Source organism: Gorilla gorilla, chromosome 16 (assembly GCF_029281585.2).
Source record: "Gorilla gorilla gorilla isolate KB3781 chromosome 16, NHGRI_mGorGor1-v2.1_pri, whole genome shotgun sequence".
NCBI classification, from domain to species: Eukaryota; Metazoa; Chordata; class Mammalia; order Primates; family Hominidae; genus Gorilla; species Gorilla gorilla.
In genome coordinates this window covers 68,973,840-68,999,594 of record NC_073240.2, presented here as the reverse complement: position 1 = coordinate 68,999,594, position 25,755 = coordinate 68,973,840, and the positions used below count along the sequence as shown (strand labels likewise).

Sequence of the window (25,755 nt, the reverse complement as noted above, 5' to 3'; positions counted from 1 at the left end):
ACAATTTCTGGATGAACATTAAGCACTCAGTGGCTAAAGACAACAAAATGTTTTACATTTAGTGTTTGCCTCTAATTCCTGGCTGCATGCTTTTCTTTCAATTTGTGATAATGTTTTGAAATGCATTTCAACCTTTATACTGCACAATAACAAACACAATATGCTGTACTGAGGTTTCCAGTTACCAACTAGTCATTATTATAAAATGGCTACTAGTGTTGACTATGGTGTTATTCTCCTTCTAAGGATGTAAACTTTCAAGTTTCTTGTTTTTATCTGCAAATAGAGAGAGAAATGTCTGGCATTTGCAAATACTATAGCTGGGTTCAATTAGTCACTGGGAAATTCAGGAAGTACTTAATGCATTTAATGTAATTTTCCAAACATAATAAACATTATTTATTTTATTTTCTCCAAATATTTTTGGAGAAAGAGCAAAGTAAATATCCAAAGAACAAATATTAGATTCCTAAACACTCAAATGTTTTCTTTAAAGAAAAAATATATAGTCAGTAATACTACTGCATAGTTTACATAAATACATATTACTATTAATAGTCTAAAGAACAGAACAAATATATATATTACGATGCATTTAGCCCAAAAGTATTTATATATCCAGAGGTTTATGAAATGTCTTTTAAAATTGTGATTATGGCACTTAAAAAATCACGACAATGTGTATTTGGTCATACTATGGTTTGATATTTATAAAATATCTTGGAATTGAAATTCTATAGATACTTGTTCTAACTTTAGGTAATGTGACTTTTCCTTTTCTCCTACTCAGACATAAAATACATTGGTGTAATAACAAGGTCAGGCTTGCTGGGTTATAGCCATCAAGGTAGGCTTTCATCAGAGGTCATGTTCATAACAGTAGGATTTGTGCTTAAATTATTAACTTTGTTTAGAATGATGATACTGTTTTTAATGTCTTTGTTTCTGTCTGTATGCCAAGACAGACTACTGTAGAATGAAAATACCAATGTGTGAAATATGTTTGATTGAAATCTTATTTTTTTTTGAGATGGGGTCTCATTCTGTCACCCAGGTTGGAGTGCAGTGGCACGATCTTAGCTCACTGCAACCTCCACCTCCCAGGTTCAAGTGATCCTCCCCCCTCAGCCCTCCGAGTAGTTGGGACAACAGGCACACAGCGCCATACCCAGCTAATTTTTTGGTAGAGACAGGGTTTTACCATGTTGCCCAGGCTGGTCTCAAACTGATAGAAATCTTTAATCTCATCATACAATGTCAAACCTGAAAATGATTTGACTCCAGGCACAGAAATGCCTGCTCTTGATCTGGTGTTGTAACAATGCCATCTATGGACTTTCCTTCTCTCTCCTACATTCTTTCTTTAGTCCCTAATGCTTGCTGGAAGAGTTTCTGGTTAGCTTCTATTCAGTTGCAACAGGCCATGTGATTCTCCTGCTTTATACCTAAAAAGGGACACATCTATTTCTAGATTTACAATTAGTGTGCTACGATTGTGCTTCAGCACAATTAGAAATCTTGCTCAGAATCCCTGATGTGTCTACAGGACTAACAGCCTGTTTTGAGAGTATAGTTGGAGTATGCTACTTGTTTTACCACCCCCCAGAAAGTGCTAAGCTGTTTAAGGTTACTTACTTACTCATTTTATTATCATCCATGCTTAGCTGAGGGTGTTTTATACAAAGTAGATAACAATGTTTCATGAACTGAAGTATAACCTAGGTACACTGTTATTGATATAAGACTAATGGAAAATATGGGAGAAAAGTCTGCAAAGTGGGAAATGTGTGCTGCAACAGAAGTCATTCACTGCCAGCCTCATTCACATTCTGACAGATTTAAATCATTGGTCTTCCTCTGCTTTCCACTTGAAACACTCCACTTGGGGTGAATTTTACAGCATACATTCTAGTTTGAACAAATGTTCTACATCCTGTGAGCAGGAGCAGGATCACCTGGGAACTTACTAGAAATACAAATTTTTTTTTTTCTTTTCTTTTTTTTTTTTTTTTTTTTTTTTTTTTTTTTTTTTTTGAGACAGAGTCTCGCTCTGTTGCCCAGGCTGGAGTGCAATGGCACGATCTTGGCTCACTGCAATCTCCACCTCCTGGGTTCAAGCGATTCTCCTGCCTCACCCTCCAGAGTAGCTGAGATTACAGGCACATGCCACCACGCTTGGCTAATTTTTGTATTTTAGTAGAGATGAGGTTTCACCATGTTGCCCAGGCTGGTCTCAAACTCCTGAGCTCGGACAATCCACCTGCCTCAGCCTCCCAAAGTCCTAGGATTACAGGCATGAGACACGACGCCTGGCCTAGAAAGACAAATTTTCTTAGTCTCTACTCCTGACTCAGACACGGGGGAGCAATGTATGCATTTTATTAAGCTCTCAGGTAATTCTGATGTACGGACACCACAGTTTGAGAACCACGGTACTAGAATCATCTTTTGATATGAAGAATACTATATCCAAGTACCCTTTTGGTGCATTACCCCAATCCCTCCAGAGTATTACAAACCTGGGAAAAATTCAAACTATTCTTTGATTGTTAAGTTAAGTTTCACAATCAAGAATCATTTTATTTGGCAAGTCTTTAATCCCTATTTGCCAAGTTAATTTTCACGATTACTTTTTTTTTTTAATGTCTCAGCACTTACCCTTTATTATTTAGTGGTGATGTGGGAGATAGGGAAGGACAGGTCCTCTTGGCAGATGGCTCTTCTTCCTCTTCATCAGATGAACTGTCTATGGTTAGGTCAATCACTTCTACTTTCTTGTTTTTATTTGAGGACTGGTGGTGAGACGCTACCTGATGCTCCAATGTGGAGCTCAAGCATCCTACATGGGAATGATTAAAATACAAGGCAAGGGAAGAGCTATGACATCTCTCTTTTCTCCGTGTCACTACAGTTTATCAGTTACAGTTTAGATTCACAATATTCTTGGAGCCAGAGAGTAGAAAACCAACAGTGGCTCTGTTCTTCTAAGTTTAAAACTATTATTTAATAATAGTAAATTATTTTTCAAAATAATAAATTACTGAATTAGAGCAAACAATCAAAATGTGTCGTATGTCCACTTCAGAAGAAAAGTAATTTGAGAGCACAGACGGTATATTAATTTTTGTCTGTATAGTATCTGACATACTTAAATACGATGATAGCATTTTCAAAACTCATAGTGTCTTTACAGCAAAAACATACTAAAAGCCAGGAAAAAATAAATAAATGAAAAAAGAACCTTTACTACTCTGTATCAAATCTGTTAAAAATTTAAAAAGGGTACAGTTTCAAAAGTATGAGTTTACAAATGACTAATTATATTACATTACTTTGAAATCTTGTATCAGTAAATTTTTTAAAGCTGGCAAAAAAGTGAATTTAAAAGGAGTTCTATTACTTCTGAACATTTAATCAATAAGTTAATAGGAATTATTAAGCTATCCACGGATTTTAATATCGAAAACCAGACTTAAAGCAGTAGGGAGACTGCCCCTTCCTTGTGAAGAACTACTCACCATCGACTCCATTGTAAGAGGCAGAAACTTCCTGTACTTCCTTTTTCGATCTCATCGGTGCCCAAGTGCCATCCTCCTTAAATTGTATTTCATCACAGTCTGTACAGTACTTTAGGATTTCCATAAACAAGCTATAAGAAAACAATTCATCCTTACAATATATTTTAAATGAAAATAAAGGTTGAACAACTTAAGTTATATTTATTCTTAAAATCTAGTACTAACTAGGAATATAGCTGCCTAATTTATGTCACATTTATGTAAGAAAATATGTGACCTCGAAAAATGACATTTTCAAAGATTTTTAATCATATGGGAAAATGTTCACAAAAAGTGAGAAAGGTCAACAAAAGAAAGCTTCATTTCAAAAATAAAATTCTGTGTGAGTAGTATATAGACAGTAGTTACCTCTGGGTGATACCTTCATGAGTATTTATTTTTCTTCTTTATACTTTTTTGCATATTCTAAATTGCCCACAATAAGCATGTTTTATTTGATAAACTAAAGCAAAACATATACAAATATGTAATCAAAGGTTAAATCTCTTTGATAAAATACCGTGACAGACATTTAAAAACATGTATAAAGAAAGCATAAAATTAATTACGGCCAAATTCTTAGGTTATAATGTTAAATGAAACCAAAGGACAAAAATTATTACCAGTGTACAATCACAATTATGGAAAGACAAAAATCAGAAAATCATATACTGAAAAAAGCTTTTTATTTTCCTGTGTTTTCCAATTTTTCTTTAAAAGAGTATGTGTGTACATGGCTTTTATAACAAGAAATGGGAGAACCTAAAGCTATGTAATAAAGTTGGAAAATAGTACTATTTAATTCTGATTTACTAGTAAGTGATCACCGTCATTTCTGAAAAATTAAACATAAAACATTTAAGTTACATGTTGTTTGTTTGTTTTTTTCCCATGACTGGTCTGACATCTTTCAAGCTCCAGGTTATACTTGTATTGCTAAATATACTTAATTTCTGATATTACCACCTTTAGGCTCCTATGTTTTCTTAAATACTACAGGTAAGTTGCCTTAAGTGTTTTGCTAGAAAGTACAGGAAATATTAAGTAGAGGCTGGGTGTGGTGGCTCACATGCCTGTAATCTCAGCACTTTGGGAGGCCAAGGCAGGAGGATCACTTGAGCCCAGGAATTCGAGAGCAGCCTGGGCAAAATGGCAAGACTCTGTCTCTAACCCCCCATCCCCCAAAAAATCAAGGAGATGTCCTCCTTTTCACAATTTGTTTTTGTTTAGTGGCAAAAAGCGGGAGGAAAAGGGGGCTGCAGAATAGGAGAAAATTTAGAGGAACATTCCAAGATGTCTGGTAGGATAGATAAAACAAAGGGGTGTTAAAAGCAATAATTGGTTTTGTGATGCTATAGGTGGGCAAGACAAAAAAGAAAAAGAAGACCACGACTGAAGGTGGATCTAATCTCCAGAAATAGGCTAACTTCTACTGAAAAGCCCAATTTTGGATGAATCTGAGTTAACCCAAATTTCCCCATAGATTCTTGTTCCAATATGGTCTGCATATCTAGGGATGGATGGACTAATGACAGGAAAAGGAAAAGGTATAAGCACACCCTGCTTAAAACCACCAGTGCTTTAAACGACAAATGCCAGGAGGCACTGACAGTAACACACGCATTTTCAAAACAAGGGAACATCAATTTAAAAAGACAAAATATTCATAACACTAATTTGAAATAAATTACTTTGAAAATATTGGTTTGCAGACTCACAAAAATCCTACAAATATATAACTTAGAATTTTTATCCCAAATCTGATGTGTAACAAACCCAGATAATATATGGTCATTTCAAGGTACCAAAAACACTTAAAGTAACATACCCATCAATAATAAGGTGTTCATATGGAGCCTTCTTATCACAGACAGGACAAACCCAGGTTGGTTTTTTCTCATTCATCTGAATGTAAAGAGTTGCGTCAAAACATTGTAGATGAGAACATGTAAGGGCCCGACACGGAATTGTCAGCCGCATTTTACCAAGCTTTAAAAAGGGAGAAAAAGTAAATATTAGATAATTGCTATTCAACATTTAAGCTTTGACAAAAATTTCCTAGAACACAACAGGTAGGCATGCTGATTTAAAGCATACAGTGTTGACTTTTCATCAATGTAGAAGAACATTAAACACATTTCCTGTGAAATATCCATAGGTTAAAAAATTACAGTATTTCTTTGGCTATCAAAGAAAATGACTATGGAAAGTCTACAACAAGGGTTATTTACTAAAATCCACAGCTCACAGATCAGCTTTTGGTGGAGAGGGTCATAAACCCCTTGAATTACATTCAAAATTTCGTGTGTGCATTTTTCTGGAGAGAGTGCTTTCACCAGTTTTTTTTTTTTTAAACAGATGGGGTCTTGCTATATTGCCCAGGCTGAAGTGCCAACTCTTATTCACAGGCACAATCGTAGCACACTACAGCCTCAAACTCCTGGGCTCAAGCAATCCTCCTGCCTCAGCCTCCAGAGTAGCTGGCGATACAGGTGCACACCACTGTGCCCAGCTTTTCTCAAATTCTTAAAGCAGTCCTTGATCCAAAAAAAATTTAAGAACCACCTAACTAGGGATTAGGGAAAATAAAGAATGCCCTACTAAACACTGCACAATACAGAGATGCATTGATATTTGCTATCAGTCTTATCTATGAATGAAAGTAGTTCACAGGACAAAACTGAATCAATAGTGATCATTCCCCATGATGTTTGGCATAATTGCCAAGTGGCAGCTCTGAGGAGGAAGGCAGGTGCACACACTCTGCATTGCTTCCTCACTGGGAACCATCACGAGCAATTCAGCCTACAGCCCTGGACCTCTAGCATCTCCAGCATGTCAGGAGACTTCTTGCCCTGCAAATATTGCTTCAGCTAACATGGGTTGAGTCTATCCAGGAAGAGGAAATCTGCTTCATCTGGTCCCTGAGCTGCTAGCTTTAGCCCAAGGCAGAAAAGCCACGCAGAAACCTGCACAGGGAGGTACCACATCACTATCTCATTCCCTGGAAGCCAGCTTGTACCACTGTAGAGTCCCCAGATCCCACAATGGCCACCATATAGCAGAGAAGTTATCTACTTTCAATAACCACATTATTTGCCAAGTACCAGGAAAAGATTTGTGAACTTGAAAAATATAAACGCTTGTGCTGGAGAGGATGTGGAGAAATAGGAATGCTTTTACACTGTTGGTGGGACTGTAAACTAGTTCACCATTGTGGAACACAGTGTGGCAATTCCTCAAGGATCTGGAACTAGAAATACCATTTGACCCAGCAATCCCATTACTGGGTATATACCCAAAGGATTATTATAAATCATGCTACTTATAAAGACACACTGGACACGTATGTTTATTGCAGCACTATTCACAATAGCAAAGACTTGGAACCACCCCAAATGTCCATCAATGATAGACTGAATTAAGAAAATGTGGCACATATATACCATGGAATACTATGCAGCCATAAAAAAGGATGAGTTCATGTCCTTTGCAGGGACATGGATGAAGCTGGAAACCATCATTCTGAGCGAAGTATCACAAGGACAGAAAACCAAACATCGCATGTTCTCACTCACAGGTGGGAACTGAACAATGAGAACACTTGGACACGGGGCCGGGAACATCACACACCAGGGCCTGTCTTAGGGGGAGGGGCTGGGGGAGGGATAGCATTAGGAAAAGTACCTAATGTAAATGATGAGTTAACGGGTGCAGCAAACCAATATGGCACATGTATACCTGCACATTGTGCACATGTACCATAGAACTTAAAGTATTTTTTATATATATAAAATATATAAAAGAAAAATATATATATGAAAGAAAAATATAAAGGCTTGAAAAGAATATGAGTTAAATGAGGAAAAGATTCTTGGCTTACTTAGATCAATTTCAGGGAAATGTGCAATTTCCTAGTCTACCAGGAAATTAACTGTCATTTGGGGCCCAAAATAATTGCTTTGATACCGATGATTTACTGTGTCTCTAAGAAAGGCATTTAGCCTTTCTGGGCCTCTTTTACTTTCTCTAAATTAACACTATTTCCTCCTTACTTCAACCAGATGTAGCCATGATGAATAAAAATAGAACACTGAACATGCTATAAACTTATTGAGATTAGAGCAATGCCAGTTTACAGTATCAGAAGTATAACCTGGAGGGACCTAGAGTAAAAACTGGTAACTCCCTTCTGTGTACTCCCAACTCTACACTCCTGCATATGATTACAATCAAGCACCACATAACATTTTGGTCAACAATGAACCGCATATACGATGGAGGTCTTCAAATTAGACAGCCATGTTACTGGTTTCTGTATTTACTAAACTTTTTATCATTATTTTGGAGTGTACTCCCTTTACTTATATATATTTTAAAAGTTAACTGTAAAACAGCCTGAGGCAGGTCCTTCAGGAGGTATTCCAGAAGAAGGCACTGTTACCATGAGAGAGAACAGTTCCATGTCTGTCACTGCCACTGAAGACGTTCCAGTGGGACAAGATGTGGAGGTGGAAAGTAGTGATACTGATGATCCGGACCCTGTGTAGGCCTAGGCTAATGTGTGTTTGTGTCTTTGTTTTTAACAAAAAAGTGCAAAAAGTAGAAAATAAAAGTAAAAAATGTTAAAAATAGAAAAAAGCTTATAGAATAAGGATATAAAGAAAGAAAATATTTTTGTACAGCTGTACAATGTGCTTGTGTTTTAAGCTAAGTGTTGTTATTACAAGAGTCAAAAGTTAAAAAAAAATAAAAAGCTTATAAAATAAAAAAGTTACAGTGGCCAGGTGTGGTGGCTCACACCAGTAATCCCAGCACTTTGGGAGGCCGAGGAGGGAGAATCACCTGAGATCAGGAGTTTGAGACCAGCCTGGCCGACATGGCGCAACTCCGTCTCCACTAAAAACACAAAAATTAGCCAGGCATGGTGGCACACGTCTGGGATCCCAGCTACTTGGGAGGCTGAGGCAGGAGAATCGCTTGAGCCTGGGAGGCAGAGGTTACCGTGAGCCAAGATCACACCAGTGCACTCCGGCCTGGGTGACAGAGGGAGACTCTGTCTCAAAAAAAAAAATTACAGTAAGCTAAGGTTTATTACTGAAGAAAGAAAAATATTTTAAATTTATTGTAGCCAAAGTGTACAGTGTTTATAAAGTCTACAGTGATGTAAAGTGATGTCCTAGACCTTCACATTTGCTCACCACTCACTGACTTATTTGGAGTAACTTCCAGTCCCGTAAGCTCCATTCATAGTAAGTGCCCCATACAGGTGTACCATTTTTCATCTTTTATACTTTTTACTGTACCTTTTCTATGTTTAGGTACACAAATACTTAGCATTGTGTTACAACTGCCTACAGTATTCAGTTTTGTAACATGCTGTACAGTTTTGCAGCCTAGGAGCAATAGGCCAAGGTACATAGTAACCTATACCATCTAGGTTTGTGTAAGCACACCTATGATGCTTTTGTTGAATAACAACAAAATCCCCTAATAGTGCATTTCTCAAAAGGTATCCCTATCATTAAGGCATGCAAAACTGATTATTATTTATTTATGTGTGTCTCCTCCTACTAGAAACAGGTTGGACTAATTTCCTTGTCCCCATACTTGGAAATATACAGCAGTAAGACAGTCCTGTGCACTGATAAGGCTTCAGTTCTGCATGATAGGCAATTCCAGGAGGCACCACTCATGGAAGGTAAGCAGGTCATACTCAGTCATTTATAGTGCAGCCTGAGTATAAGTTCTGGTGTTAGAATGAATCCTGGCCCCACTACCTACCTACTGTGTGAACTCTGAATGTTATTTCACTTAATCACGCAGAGGCTCAGTTTTGTAAAATGGGGATAAAAATGGGATCTACACAATATGATTGTGGGGATTCAATTACGTTTACTACACAGTACCTGACACATAGTAACTTTTCAATAAATAACAGTAGTATTAATTAAAGTACAGAAACATATTTGCTTTAAATCACTTTGTACACTAGGAGACCCACCCAAACCTCAGCTTAGTAGTCATTCTTTTACTCTGGGCTCACAAAGTATTAAACAGCTTCATTAGACTCCCTTACTGCATTTCTACTCAATTTTAATTTTTGTATTTTTTGAGAAACAGTCTCGCAAGCAATTCCCCTGTCTCAGCCTCCCAAGTAGCTGGGATTACAGGCAGGTGCCACCATGCCTGGCTAATTTTTGCATTTTTAGTAGAGACAGGGTTCGCCATGTTGGCCACACTGGTCTCAAACTCCTGGCCTCAAGTGATCTGCACACCTTGGCCTCCCAAAGTGCTGGCATTATAGGCGTGAGTGACCTGCCCAGCCAATTTTTTATGATTTGATTTACATAAGCACCTGATAAAAAGGCCAAAAGAACAAAGTAGTTATTATAACAGAAAAATTACCATTAGGCAAGATACCATGTTGCATTAGTTCAGAAACATTTTCCAAATAGCAATCTGGTTGGTGGTGCCAAGTTACGTTTTTATATCTTATGTCAGACCTTAGCTTATCTATGAAATACAAATTCCTATTTTATAAGGTACTTGTGCTATTGCCTTAATACTAAGTAGAGAAACCACAGACTAAAAATTCTAGAGAAATACAGTAATAGTACACAAGGTTTATGAACTGTAGAACTATCAGACTACTTCTGATAGTTTGTGAAAACAACAGATAAGATGATAAGAAATAAAGATTGTTTCAGAATCCAAGCCACAGGCCATGAAATTTATACTCTGAAAAGCAGCTGTTTTCCAAAGGCCTTCATCTCACATACCTTTACCCCATGATCTCCAGCTGTCAGTTCATATCTTTTAGGCAAGAGAGCAACTCTCAAGCCTTTATCTTCAGCTATACTGACAAGGTGACCTACAGAGTTTTTAAGGAATGCTGACACAGAAATGGTACAAGACAGACATAAATGGGTATGTGAAAGCAAAAGCTCGCTTTCAAATGCATTATTAGCTGCCACACAAATGTCTTAGAATCATAAAATAACTATTATGTGATAATTCTCATGTTCCTGATTTTTTTAAAAAAAAATCACTAAATTCTAAATAATTATCTGAAAAACAGATATCGATTTTCTCTAACTTGGTATCAAGAGAGAAGCTGAGCTTTGAACGTCTTCATCTTGTGATTACAAATTCTTCCTTTCCCTTTATAGGACACAAATTATGTTTGCATTATTTGCAAATAAGCACTTTAACTCCCAAATGTGTTTTCTAATGCCACTAACTTTACAATAATAGTGCTATCTATATTAGTAACTGATGATGCTGCAAGAGAAAACATTCTAGATAAAAGTTTTAACCAACTTACATTTTTAAAAAGCCCTAAAAATGTCAATAAAACGTGCTTTTTCCTTGCAAAAGGAAACGAAAAAGTGTGACATTAAAAATAATTTCAGCTGGGCACAGTGGCTCACACCTGTAATCCCATCACTTTGGGAGGCTGAGGCAAGCGGATCACTTGAGGTCAGGAGTTCCAGACTAGCCTAGCCAACATGGTGAAACCTCATCTCCACTGAAAATACAAAAATTAGCCGGGCGTGGTGACAGGCACCTGTAATACCAGCTACTCAGGAGGCTGAGGCAGGAGAATTGCTTGAACCCGGGAAGTGGAGGTTGCAGTGAGCTGAGATTGCACCACTGCACTCCAGCCTGGGCAACAGAACAAGACTCTGTCTCAAAAAATAAAATTTTAAAAAGGCTGGGAGTGGTGGCTCACACCTGTAATCCCAGCATTTTGGGAAGCTAAGGCAGGCAGAACACCTGAGGTTAGGAGTTTGAGACCAGCCTGGCCAACATGGTGAAACCCCATCTCTACTAAAAATACAAAAAATTAGCCAGGCGTGGTGGCATGCACCTGTAGTTCTAGCTACTTGGGAGGCTGAGGCAGAGGAATCGCTTGAACCTGGGAGGTGGAGGTTGCAGTGAGCCAAGATCTGGCCACTGTACTCCAGCCTGGGTGACAGAGCAAAACTCTGTCTCAAAAACAAAACAAAACAAAAAGAATAATTTCACAAGTTTTTTTCACAATAATAAATATTTCATAAATACATTTCCAGAGTTTATCTTCTTTTCTTCTATCAATTCCACGTTATTTGTATTTGGGTTTACAAAGCAGCTTTTCAAAGATTCCTCCACCTCTATTTTTAATAAATCAGAGCCATAAAATTCCCAAAGAGTAAAAACATTTTTAATTATTTTTGTTGCCTTTAGCTAAATGGCACAGAAACAAAAGAAACTCATTTATTTTGAGCTCTGTACATCACAACAAGGGCAATTGTAATGCACAGTAAGACATCATATTTACATATTTCAAAGAGAACAAATCTCTTTTATTATCCCATAAATTTGATATATAGGTATTATTAAATTTTATTTTTGAGTAAAAACATACCTAAAATATATGATCTTACTATTTCAGAATAACTGTAAGGGATTATCCCTTTAGCCAAATAGAAACCCATGAAAGTATTATAATTATACATTTTACACATACATACATACACACACACACACACACACAATATACATATATAGTTGTTTTGTTTTATAATCTGAATTTTCAAAGCAGATGTCAATTTAAAATGAACTGCTGGCCGGGCGTGGTGGCTCACACCTGTAATCCCAAGGGAGGCCAAGGCAGGAGGATTGCTTGAGGCCAGGAGTCCATGACCAGCCTGGGCAACATATCAAGACCTTGTCTCTACAAAAAAATGCAAAAATTAGCCGGGTGTGGTGGCACATGCCGGTAGTCCCAGCTACTTGGGGGGTTGAAGCAGGAGCATTGCATGAATCTGGGAGGTGGAGGCTGCAGTGACCTGAGATGGCAGCACTGCACTCCATCCTGGGTGACAAAGTGAAACCCTGTCTCAAAAAAAAGAAAATAAATAAAGGTGCAAAGAGCAAAATGTGATTAATAGTTTCTAGTAATACAGAGATAAGCACCTGCACTACAGAATTGAAACACAGTTCCACAAATAAAACTTCAAAGATTTATATTGCTGTGCTTATTTATACGAATAAATGCTTCATATATGTGTTAAACATAAAGCATCATATATATTAGTACAACTATAAACACTTTTAAGTGAGATTGCAGAAAAACAATACTTTTTCCAGTGATTTAAATGGAAAATGAAGTGTATGTACTTTTCTAAACGTATTTTCTGAATTGGTGTTTTACGACAAAATGAGGCGGCAAAGAACAACAGATGGGGGAATGGATAAATCAGGGTTTCAGAGAAAGAGGGTAGAATAAATATACACCTTTTTACCTTTTTCTTTAAAAAAAAAATTTGTCTTTTTCTCACCCTCTACTTCCCCAGTCTGTGAATCATTTTTCTAAGCATGAAAAGAAAAAAAAAATAAAAAAACAAAAAAACCACACACACAAAAACCCACACCAGTCTCCTTTACAACCTAGGCTGTTATAACATTTACCTGGTTACTTAAAGAATTTTTAACACTAATATAAAAAGCCTGGAGTCAAAATATTTTTCACAAGAAAAAAATTGGCTTTATTATAAAAAGGAATAAAAATAAACGTTACAGGAATAGAAAGATATATACACAATGATACAATTTGATTTTAATTAACTTCATTGTATTTTTTTCTATAACTTACAGAAACTAATTCATGATCTAATTTTTTCATGTTTGAAGTTTCATAAATTACAAAATACTAATATTTGTAATTACAAATAACATTTAATTTCTATTTAAATTCTTTGTTTCTTTAAGAATACAGTAACTTCATCATCATCTGAGATTAATAGGATCTCAGTATCAAAAGCTTTCAATATCAGGCCTGTCTGAACAATCAGACAAATCAGGAAACAGACATGTCCTTTCATTCTTTCTCCCCAATTTAAAATATGATTAGTTTGATTAATTATAGAACAAAAAGTAACCAAAATGTCAAGGTAATTTATTATTAAATTTTTCACATATTTTCATATGGCCATATTCAACCACCACCCCTACCAAAGAGCCTAACATCAGATTAGTATAACATTTTTTTGAGACCTTTTCCCTTACAGGTTTAATAATTTGGCTAAGTCTTGGGACCATATATTTATTTCATGAAAATGATTGATTCTGACCTCATTTTCTGGCTTAAAATATCTCAAGGTTTTTTTATATGTATAACAAATTCAGCATTTAGGCTGAACAGAAGTTTTTAATTGGTGAATTGTTATAATGTGGTCATTGTCAGCAAAATGGTTAAATGAGATGTGTGGGTAATCATGGCTAGATTTTTACTCAGAAAGGTACTATCTTAAGTAAAATTTTTGGCCAGGCGCAGTGGGTCACACCTATAGTCCCAGCACTTTGGGAGTCCAAGGCGGGTGGATCACCTGAGGTCAGGAGTTCGAGACCAGCCTGACCAACGTGGAGAAACCCCATCTCTACTAAAAATACAAAATTAGCCAGGTGTGGTGGCGCATGCCTATAATCCCAGCTACTGAGGAGGCTGAGGCAGGAGAATCGCCTGAACCCGGGAGGCAGAGGTTGTGGTGAGCCGAGATGGCACCATTGCACTCCAGCCTGGGCAACAAGAGCGAAACTCCATCTCAAAAAAATAACAATAATAAAAATAAATAATGTAAAATTTTTATAAATACACTGAGACAATAAACGTTTCTTATTTTGAGATTTTACACTTGAGCCTGAGAGATGGTCATTAATCACAGGCCATATTTAGATATGTCTTACTAAGAGTAGATCATTTTTAAAGACTAGATTCCAAATGCAATGCCTAGATGTCTTTCCACTTTTCATAAACTGTAACAATGGTGGATATATTTTAGAAGTAAACAGAATTTCTCAAATAGTAAAAATACTTAATAAAAAGAGAAAATGTATGTTAAACTTTCTGGAAAGCAAGTAATAGTTAACACTTACTGGACATAGTAGAGAAACCCTTAGGCTGGTTGTAGCTATTTCACTGTCTGGATCCGCAGTCAACTTCTCTTTAACTGATATTCATTGAAGAAGAAGAAAAAAAGCAAACAGAGTAAGTTTATTAAAGATACATTACTGGAGCATTACTATAAAGAATAAAAAGCTTAAACAAATCTGTTCAATTATTTCCCAATCAATTGAATTGAAAGATAAAAACAACCATATGGCTTTTAATTCTATAAGCAAAGGATGGAAAACAATTGTTTATCTGTAGAATGACTATGTTTCCTATAAATTTCCTATTTCTCACTCAGGGGACAAAAACCTGCAGCAATATGAGAGAAATTTCTCTAATATGTTGACATATTCAACTAATGGTAGACCCTTTTTCTTTTATAACTCTAAGATATTGGATCAAGGTTTTCTTTCTTTTAAACTATGACTAATATTATTTGGGCTCTTCTATTTTCGAGGACATTAATAATAAGAATAACATTTATACATTTTTGAAAGCTCAGAAAATAAAAATATTTACTGTAAAACAGCTTAATTCAAACTTTAAATTATGAAAAGAGTCCTATTTCCTTTTTTTAACTATACAATTATTTGAATTTTAATCTATTTCTCTATAAAATACTTGTGCCCTCTTAGGCAAGTCAATCCTCCTTTCTCAGCTTAATTTTACTTGTAGTAAAATTGGAACCCACACTAGATAATCTTTAAATCTTTTCACTTCAAACTTCTTATGGTTCTTAAGGGAGGAGACACTAGTAATTTTACTTTTCCAAGGCTGTTCTTTCATTCTCTTTCAGTCTGATATAAAAGACTCTTTATACTTCTCATCTGGAAACCTGAGCTGTTACCTCTGAAAACTTCAATAACAGTAACAAGAAAAAACATTATAGGGGGTGAGACAGGAAATACAAATATGTAATATCCCAACAATTTTAGAAACTGTCCCATAATAACTTTAAAGTCTATATTGTACAAAGGGGCCGTAAGTTGGGTAGCTGTATACACAGTCAACAGACGTTCTGAGCTGTGATACAACTAAGTGTGACCAGATAGACACCATATAGAAAAGAAAACGAACAGAGGGAGAAGTACTCGGGTAAGTTACAATTTCAGAGTCTACTGTTCTGATAACCATTTATGAGAAATCCTACCTTTATTAAACACAGTCCCCTGGATTTTAGTCTGGATTTTTTTAGATGGTCCAAATCCTGGAGATCCTATCCAACTATTTCCATAAATTAGTGGATCTCAAGTAAGGTGCACATCAGACCTACCTATAGAGCTTCCTGAATCAGAATGAAAAGAGGGACACCAATTGGTAGTTTTTTAAAAGCTCCAGATACGATTCTAATGCCAGACTAAAAAGTCATTTCACGGCCTGGAAATTCCAAATTTTCAAAGTCTTAATATATTTCACAGGCTGTCTCCTGACACACGAAAAAGGCATACAACTTCTGGTTTTTAGTTTGGAAAATATAGTTATAACACTATGCTAATGAATACCATATATAAATTACAAAAAGTATGTCTTTGTCATTATACACCAAATCTTAGTCAATCCTTTCTTATAAATATGATTTTAAAAAGTAGTATCTTTGTTAAAGGCAACAAATAATCGCCATATGAAATAAACATGCAAATAGAATTCTAATGTGATTACTCACTGTGTTGGCTAATTTTAGGTGTCAACTAAACTAACTAAACGAAGGGCTACCTACATAGCTGGCAAGGCATAATTTCTGAAAGTGTCTGCGAGTGTGTTTCCAAAGGAGACCGGTGTGTCAGTCTGTGGATGAGTGAGGAAGATCTGCCCTCAATCTTGGCGGACACCATCAAATCAGCTGGAGGGCATGGAAAGAACAAAAAGGCAGAGGAAAGGAAAATAAATTCACTTTCTCTTTTTCCTTGAGCTGGAATACCCTTCTTCTCCTGCCTTTGGACTTCTGTGATCCCAGCTACTTGGGAGCCTGAGGTAGGAGGACTGCTTGAGGCCAGGAGTTTGAGACCAGTCTGGGCAACACAGTAAGACCCCATCTTTAAAAAGAAAGAATTCCAGGTTCTCTGGGCTTGGGACTCTGGGATTTGTACCACCATATCAGCCCTTCTCCTCACCCCTCTTAGGCCTTTGGCCTTAGATTGAGAGTTGGCTTCCTGGATCTGTGGCCCTTGGACTTCAATAGTCATATTACTGGCTTCGCTGGTTCTCCAGCTTGCTGATGGCCTATCTATTGTGGGCATTCTCAGCCTTCATAGTCATGTGAGCCAATTCCCCTAATACATCTCCTCTTAACTCACTCTCTCTCATCTCTCTCTCTCCTTTTCCTCTCTCCCTCTCCTTCCTCTCTAGAGTTTCTCCGGAGAACCCTAATAACCACTCTACATGCCTTCACCAACCATCCCACCAGCACCCTTTATAGACATAGCAAGCAATGGGCATAGTAACTGACTTTGAACTTTGCATATTTAAATTTCCACTTAAATGAAGCAATACTATAGATCATAGTATCAACCTTATACAAAACAAAGCTCAGTGTTTAGTGCTTAGAAAATAAATTGAAATAAGAGAGGCAACATAAAGTAGTGGTTAAGAGCATAGGACCTAGGGATAGCCTAGCTTAGAATTTAGTCTCAGTTAAATCACTTAAACTCTCTATGCCTGTTACATCATCTGGTAAATGGGAACAGTAATAGTACCTCACAGAACTCTTTTAAGGATTGAGTTAATATGCACAAAAAGTTTCAAAATACACTTGAGCCTGGGAGGCAGAGGTTGCAGTGAGCTGAAATTGCTGCCATTGCACTCCAGCCTGGGTGACAGAGTGAGATCCTGTCTCAACAACGACAAGAAAAAAAAAATTTTTTTTTGAGACAGAATCTCACTCTGTCACCCAGGCTGGAGTGCAGTGGTGAGATCTTGGTTCACTGCAGCCTCTGCATCCCAGGTTCAAGTGATTCTCCTGCCTCAGCCTCCCAAGTAGCTGGGATTAGAGGTGTGCACCACCATGGCTCAGCTAATTTTTGTATTTAGCAGAGACAGGGTTTCACCATATTGGCCAGGCTGGTCTCAAACTCCCAACCTCAGGTGATCTGCCCACTTTGGCCTCCCAAAGTGTTGGGAATATGGGTATAGCCACCATGCTGGCAACGAAAAAAGTTTTAAAATAGCCTAATATTATTCTCAATAAATATTAGCTATTGTTACTTAAAATAAAACACGATTTATATATTCACTTTCTCTCAGAGGTGGGAGAATTTTCTGAAATTATTTTAGAATGTTTGCCAATTTCTATTAAAAAAAAAAAAACCTATACCTTCTCTTTTGCCATTACAGACCCAATCCTAGTCCTTTTATTCTTGTAAAGATATTTTTTAAGGTCCTACCGGGATCTTGATTAGACTGGATTAATTCTACAGATTAATTTGGAGAACTGACATACAACAATAGAATCTTTCAATCTCTTAGCAAGATATATCTCTCCGTTTATGCAGGTCTTCTTTCAGTTTTTCTCAACCATGCTTTGTAGTTTTCGGCATACAAATCTTGCACATAGTTTGTGTGATGTATCCCCACGTGTTTCATGTTTTTGGATGTTACTGTAAAATCTTTTTTAAATTTCAATTTCCAATTGTTCATTACTAACAGAAATACAATTTGTTTTTGTATATTGACCACGCATTCTCTAACTCTGCTAAACTCACACAGTATTTCTAGTAGCTTTTTTGGAGATTCTTTGGGATCTTTTTCTATGCAGACCATAAGGTCATTTGTAAATAAAGACTATAATTATTTCTTCATTTCTAACCTGTGTGTTGGTTTCTTTTTTAAAACTTTTCCTTGTCTTATTGTGCTGTCTAGGATCTCTAGGGCAACGCTAGGGGCAGATATCCTTGCCTTGTTCTCAATCTTAGGAGTGAAGCATTCAAGTTTTAGACCATTAGTGATGATATCAGCTGTAGTGTAGACTTTTTGTAAATACTCTTTATTACACTGAGGCAGCTCCCTTCTTGATTTTGCTGACAGTTTTATCATGAATGGATGTTGAATTTGGCCAAGTGCTTTTTCTGCATCTCTGGAGATGATCATATGATTTTTCATTTTTAGTTTGTTGAGAAGGTGAATTATATTTCAGCATTTGAATGCTGAAACCAACTTCATATTATAGAAATAAATTCTGTTTGGTCACCATGTATTGTTTCACCTACTGGACTTAACAATATTCAAAACAATTCTGAAAAAGAAAAAGTCGGAGAATTCTAACTGATTTCAAGACTTACTATCAAGCTATGGTAATTAAGACTCGTTTGGCATAAGGATAGACATACAGGTCAATGTAAAAGAATAACGTCCGGAAATAGATTTATACATCTATGGTCAATTGGTTTTTGATAAAGGTGCCAAGGTAATGAAATGGAAGGAAAGATAGTCTTTTCAGCAAATGCTGTTGGAATATTTCGATATCTATGTGGGGGAAAAATGAATCTCTACTCTCACCTTGCACCATATACAAAAATTAACTCAAAATGAATCACAGACCTAGATCCAAGAGCTCAAACAATAAAATTTCTAGAAGAAAAATAGAAGAGAGTGTTTGTGACTTTCATTTAGGCAAAGATTTCATAATATATCAAAAGCATGACATTAAAAAATGGGCAAAAGATTTGGCAGATACTTCATCAAAGAAGCTATAAGAATGGCAAATAAGCACCTGAGAAGATGCTTAACATCCTTAGACATCAGAAAAATGCACAATGAAATACCACTACATACCAATCACGATGGCTACAATAAAGCAGCCTGATGATACCATATGCTGGTAAGGATGTGGAGCCACTTGAAATCTCACACATTGTTAGTGGGAATGCAAAAATGGTATATTTACTTTAAAAGAAATTGCCAAACTGTTTTCCATATATACTTATCATATGACCCAGCAATCCCACTCCTAGGTATTTACCCAAGAGAAATGAAAACATATGTCTACAAAACTGAGGTATCCATATGCAAAATGTAAATGTTTACAGCAGCTTTATTCATATTGCTGCAAAACTGGAAATAATCCAAATGTCCATCAATTTATCAGATGGATAAATGTCCATCATTTATCAAATGGATAAATTATAGTACATAAATGAAATACTACTCAGCAATAAAGAACAAACTACATGGATGAACTTCAAAAGCATTATACTAAGTGAAAGAAGCCAGACGCAAAAGGCTACATATTGTAGGATTGCATTTACCTGACATTATGGAAAAGACAAAACTACAGAGCAGAAATCACATCAATGGTAAAAGGATGGGATGGAATGCAAAAGGCCACAGATGAACTTTCTGGGGTAAAGGATGTTCTATATTTTGATTGTGGCAGTGGTTCATGATTGTATACATCTGTCAAAGGAATTTTTATTGCCTATAAATTATACTTTAAAAAACTTTCTCAAAAGAAAGAGAGAAAACGGAGGGGAAAAGCACTATGCTATATTTAATCATAAGAAAGTATGAAGAAAAAATAAAGTAAAAGTAGAAGCACTTATTACTTGTGAGCAAGGGAATAAAAAATAAAAATAAGACATATGATATTTGTCCTGCAGTAATCAGTCAACATGTGGGAAGTTCTCTGGGAGTTAAAGTTTTCACATTGTTACAGTGATCTGCAGTGTTAACAGTATTTGATTATATGACTATAATAAAGCTACAGCTAGTCACATTTAAAATTAATCTTGTTTTACCCAATAAGTCGATTTGGGGAGCAGAATTAATCTTGTTTTTAATCCCTGTTGTCATGAGCTACAGGAGTTAGCCACTACTCACATGACGCTGTATTTAAATTTAAATAAAAATTCAGCTCATCAGTTAAACTAGCCACATTTTAAGTGCTCAATAGCCACATGTTGCTGGTGGCTACCATATGAGACAGTGCAGATAGAGAACACTTCCATTATCACAGATTGTTCTATTAGTGGTGTTCTGGGGTTGTTATTATTTCAAGATAATTTCTATCCTTCATTAATATCAGGTTATTTTAATTCAGCCTTTTAAAATTTTAAGGCCAAAAACAATCAAACATATTAAGATTAATATTTCATTTTATAAGCAAAGAAACAGGCACCGAGACCTGATTTTTTTCTGTAGCTGTCTTTTCATCAGTTTACTTCAAAAATATGCAGATCTACTATGTATGTGGCACTGTGCTGAGCAATAGGAATTCAAGAAAAAAAATAAGATTAAATTCCTCCTCCAAAGAACTCATAATCTAGTAGAGGGTAAAGACGTTCAGTGAGATCATCTCTAATGCACTCTGATGGAGTATGTTCAGGAAGCTAACCAAAAGTCAACTCATCTATTTTGGGGGTTCTGGGATGCCTCCTGGAAAAAAGTGAAACAAAGGATAACGACATTAGGCAGAGAAGGCAGCAGGGGAGTTTTGAGGCATAGAGCACAAAACTAAAGCACTGAAGAAAGACTAAAGAGTTCCATATTTTTGGAATGGAATGTGAAATATGAAAATAAGAGTAAATACAGGCGACCCTGGAAAGTAATAAGCAGGTGCCACGTCATGGAAAGTTTAAAAAGTAGAGTGAATACAGGCGACCCTGGAAAGTAATAAACTTTCCATCATGTGGCACCTGCTTATGTGTCATGCTAACATACTTGGAGTTTTTATTCCCTTGGTGTTAAGAAGCCATGAAATGCAAGGGAATGAGAATGGTAAGATTTTAGATCTGTATAAATCACTTAGGAGGCTACCAGAGGAGATAGAAAAAGGCGTCAAGGAGAGGGATGTTTTATCTAAGAATGGTTTTTAAAATAAAAGCAGGATATGAGAGCTTAAACAAGGGCAATGATAGCATGATAGACAGAAGGTACATTTGAGAAATATTTAGGGAGTAAGTTTGACACGAGTTGGTGAGTTCAGTTTTAAATACTTGAATTTGAGGAACCAGTGAAATGCTTAGGTGAAGGTAGTTAGCTATATAAGTCTGAAACGCAGGCGAGAGGTCTGAGATGAAGACATGTATTTTGGGGTGGGTGTTAGTTTTAAACCATAAGCGTGTGTAGAAAAGTGCGCCCAAGATATAACTCCAAGGAACAGCCACATTTAGAATGCTTCCCTTAAGAGAATCCATTGAAGGCAGGTGATTGAGAAGATATGGTCAGAGAAGAAAGGAGAGAATTTCAAGGAGAAAGTGGTTCATATCAAATGCAGCAGAAGTATTCAGGATGAAAACTGAAAAGATACACTTTAAATTTAGCAATCAGATCATCATTTGTGACATCTGAAAGAGCAATTTCAGTGGAATGATAGAGGGTTAAAGACCATAATGAGATGCAGTGAGGAGGTAAAAAGAGCAAGTGTAGACTACTCTCACAAAAATTAGGATGAGAACAATGGGAGGAACACAGAGCTCTATCCATAGAGGAGCTTGTTTTCCTATTTTTTAAAAGATAAAAGAGTCTTGACAGCACAGAGTGACAGAAAAAGCCTGCAGACAGGGAGGAACTGAAAACACAGGACAAAGAGCAGATATATGAGGGAGCCAGGTCTCATAATACTGTTATCAAGCATCTCTACCCGGATGTCTCATCCCATCTCAAACACAAGTCTAACAGTCCACTCTGATCTCCCCCCTGCAATCTGATCTTTTCAACACAGTTTTCCGTTTCAGTAAATGGCATTACCATGTTACCTGGTGCTTGAGTAAGAAGCTTAGCACTCCTCCTTGGACTCATCACTCCACACACACAGTCAATGCCATTTCAATGCTTCTCAAAACTGTCAACTTCTATCTACCACTATCACCTTAGTTCAAGACATTATCATCTCTTACATATACTATTACAAACAGGTTCTCAACTGGCCTCACTGCATTAGCCTTGCCTTCCTTTGATTCGTCTTCAAAGTGAGAATCAGATTGTCTAAATGTAATCATGTCATTTACTCCTCTGCTTAAAAATCTTTTAATGGTTTTCTATCATCTATCTTCATATCGTCTATGTCAACTTATACCTGTCCAACTCTCTGGTCACCCTCCTTCTTGGCGCTCTCTTTTTTTTTTTTTTTTTTTTAAAGACAGTGTCTCTCTCTGTTGCCCAAGCTGGAGTGCAGTGGTGTGATCTCAGCTCACTGCAACTTCTGCCTCCCGGGTTCAAGCGATTCTCGTGCCTCAGCCTTCCGAGTAGCTGGGACTACAGGCACATGCCACCATGCCAGGATAATTTTTTTGTATTTTTAGTAGAGACAGGGTTTCACCATGTTGGTCAGGCTGGTCTGGAACTCCTGACCTCACTCAAGTGATCTACCCGCCTCAGCCTTCCAAAGTGCTGGGATTACAAGTGTGAGCCACTGCACCCAGCCCTTCTTGGCTCTCTCTATTCCAGCTGCACTGGCCTTTTCTCCTGGCATACTCTGTTCCCATCTTGGAGCTTAACTTCTCCTCATACTTATAATCTTGCCTTAAGTATCACAATATCAGAGAGGACTATGTTCCCCTATTGTACCTCTACAGAGTTCCCTGTCTATCTTCTTCAAGGCACATGTCAAAACTTTAACTCATTAATGACTTGTGCAATTATTTAATGCCTGTCTTTCTTACCAGACTGTAAACTTCTGGGGGATGCAGAGATGGTATGTGTCTTGTTTAATGTTATATTCTCCTGTTCCTGGAACACAGTAGACTCTTAACACAATTTCTTTAATGAAAAGAATAAATGAATAAAAGATTAACTTGGAGCAGGGAAAGGGACATTTCCTCTTGACACTGAACGAAATAAAGCGAGGACTGGGCACAAATGTAGATAAGCTAAAAAAGTAATTATGGTGGCACTGAGATTAAGGAAGAAATGGGTGGTTTAGGTAATTCATGTCTTGTAGCCCCAATTTTTGTGCATTGGCAGAATGCTGAGAGAGGGGGATAGTGTTTGATTAGATTATGGCTAAGTCTTGAAATAACTGCTGAAGGGAGAAGGAAGAGGAGAAAGAAACTTGATTAAGAGTTGGTAAAAGACTGTTTTTGATAGTTGTGAGGGGACAACTCTACACAAAGGTAGAAACTGCAAGACAAAATCCTAGTAAATCAAATGATTCAGAGAATGGAGTTCTCTGTGAAAAGTCTAAATAATACCAACTTTATTCTTTCAAGAACATAAGAGTGTCTGGCTTGACTACTAAAACTTTGCTAGAAGTACTTATTTTATTAAGAATGACTTACAAAGAACATATTTGTAAGTGATTTGACTCTTTTAAAATACCTGACATTTCCTTTTGTCAAGTTATTGTAAACAGAATTTTAATTACATAATTTGTTGGGAAAGTTTTTTTTTTGTTGTTGTTGTTTTTTTAACAGGCAGCATACAGGTAAAGGTAGATAACCTGTTTTTTAGTAAATTACAACAAATTTCTTACTGGTGGGATCCAAATTAATATTCCATTGGCTTCCCTGGCCAATAAGTAAGGTAAGGTATCAATTTCCACAAAAATCTCATCCAGTGTACAATTATTCTCCACATCCATCAGTATATCAGAGTAGAAATAGCTTTTGAATTAAACAGTTTTTGCTGCTTAATGGTAGCTAATAGTGGTTTCTCGGAGAAAATATAATAATTCAATTCCAGACTCACGTTCCCACTCTCCCTCCAGGTGGTGCTATAGCTACAAGCGGAGAAGAGTTAACAGCTTGAGCAAAGACAGTTGGCCTTATCGTTGTTGTTGCTGCTACTATTAAATAAAATAACTTTATCTGCCTTATTTCTTGGTATTCCCTCTTCCATACAGGCTCACATAATTCTTTGCTTTCTGACTGGCTGAGATTCTAGTATTGTGAGGCAAATATGAAGATTCTCAGTAGAATGACCAGGAATAACTTCAGCCAAGATTGTGACAGAAGACAAGTTATCTTATACTCTCCTTCAAGGCAGATGTCTGTCTTTTCTTTCAGGATCCCTACCATCTTCTTATCCCTGCCAAATGGTGCCACCACTCCCGCAGATCCCAAATCAGTGCTGTCCTTCTAGGTCTCCATCATCTGTCAATGCATGCCTACAGAGGCATTAGCCAAAGTGTGCTCCCACTGATTCAGGATTACCTGCATTTTTAAAGGACCATTTTAATACAGAAAAATTCTTCAATGAACTATTAAGGGTATATTGATATTCAGGGGTAGTGGGATCTTTTACTCTGCCACAGAAATAAGTTACAGAAAGGGGTAATAGCTATGCTACAAAAGGAAAGCTGCTATTATCTTAGTTCCTTCCACCAGAGTGTTCCTAAGTACAAATCTGATAATGGGCTTCATTAATCAGTTCACATCAAAAGTCCTTAAAGGATAGCTATCTAACACCTGCCTATAAAAGTTTTGTTTCTAAGTCCCCAGCCCTCACTCCTAAATCCACTCAGCCCCCGCCTCTCACAAATAAAAGAATAAACGAAGAACTTAGTTCACCTCTTTGGAAAGGCCAAACCCTCTGACCTTAACCCTTAAAAACAGAGGTCAGCACAGCCCCATTTGAAGACCTTGAATCTCAAATTCAACGTATCAAAACAAACCATCCAGTAATTCACACGTATGAACCCAGACTTCGCAGAAGCATTAGAAATCAGATGGCATAAACTTCTTGTTACAGATGAGGAAGATGAAACTCAGGAGCAGCGTTACTTGTCCACAGTCATATAATTGATTAATGGCAGAATTATTATTTCTACCACCCCACTGGCTCTCTTCACTTTGTAAATGCAGGGGTGAGGCCATGATATAATTCTGTACATTTTTCCTGGATAAACCACCAATCTAAAATAACTTTCTTGAAATTTATGCCAAGATGCCCTTCCCATTTCCCAGAATTCCTTAAACATTGATTTTATGAAGTTGTAGAATAATATTCTTCCATGTTCGTGCACTGACTTCACAAAGTTAATTTTAAGATTAGTAAAATATAGATTATAAAATATAGCTCACGACAAAGATATCAGAACTACTCTAAGGTCTTGTTTTACAAGTTCAGAAGGTTCTCAGTGTTTTTAATCCTCTACACAACAGGCTCCAGTGAATAAACAAATTCTAAAATTTCTTGAGTTGAGAAAATACTACTCTAACCTTTAACAAAATAGTTAGCTGAATAAGTGAAATAAGTTTATCATACGTACTTAAAGCTCTAGAATGATCCGGATTCCTTATTCCCTTTGCTCGTAACCTCTGAAGAAGAACTGTTGAGGACAACTGTTTTACAAGATATACTGCCATGGAATAGTTCTGGAAAAAAAAAGAT

At 36.7% G+C, this 25,755-nt stretch overlaps 1 protein-coding gene across 5 annotated transcripts in view; it reads right to left on the bottom strand.

Moving 5' to 3' along the window:
- PIAS1 (protein inhibitor of activated STAT 1) overlaps nucleotides 1-25,755 on the bottom strand; it is a 220,401-nt gene that overhangs the window by 12,299 nt on the left and 182,347 nt on the right. For all 5 annotated transcript variants that reach the window (XM_055362712.2, XM_019010734.4, XM_055362714.2 and 2 more), the window contains exons 7-11: nucleotides 25,634-25,739; nucleotides 14,478-14,551; nucleotides 5,386-5,546; nucleotides 3,519-3,649; nucleotides 2,659-2,839 (exon numbers count right to left, since the gene is read on the bottom strand). In XM_055362712.2, coding sequence (XP_055218687.1) covers nucleotides 2,659-2,839; nucleotides 3,519-3,649; nucleotides 5,386-5,546; nucleotides 14,478-14,551; nucleotides 25,634-25,739 — 653 coding nt within the window. The remainder of the gene's footprint in view (nucleotides 1-2,658; nucleotides 2,840-3,518; nucleotides 3,650-5,385; nucleotides 5,547-14,477; nucleotides 14,552-25,633; nucleotides 25,740-25,755) is intronic.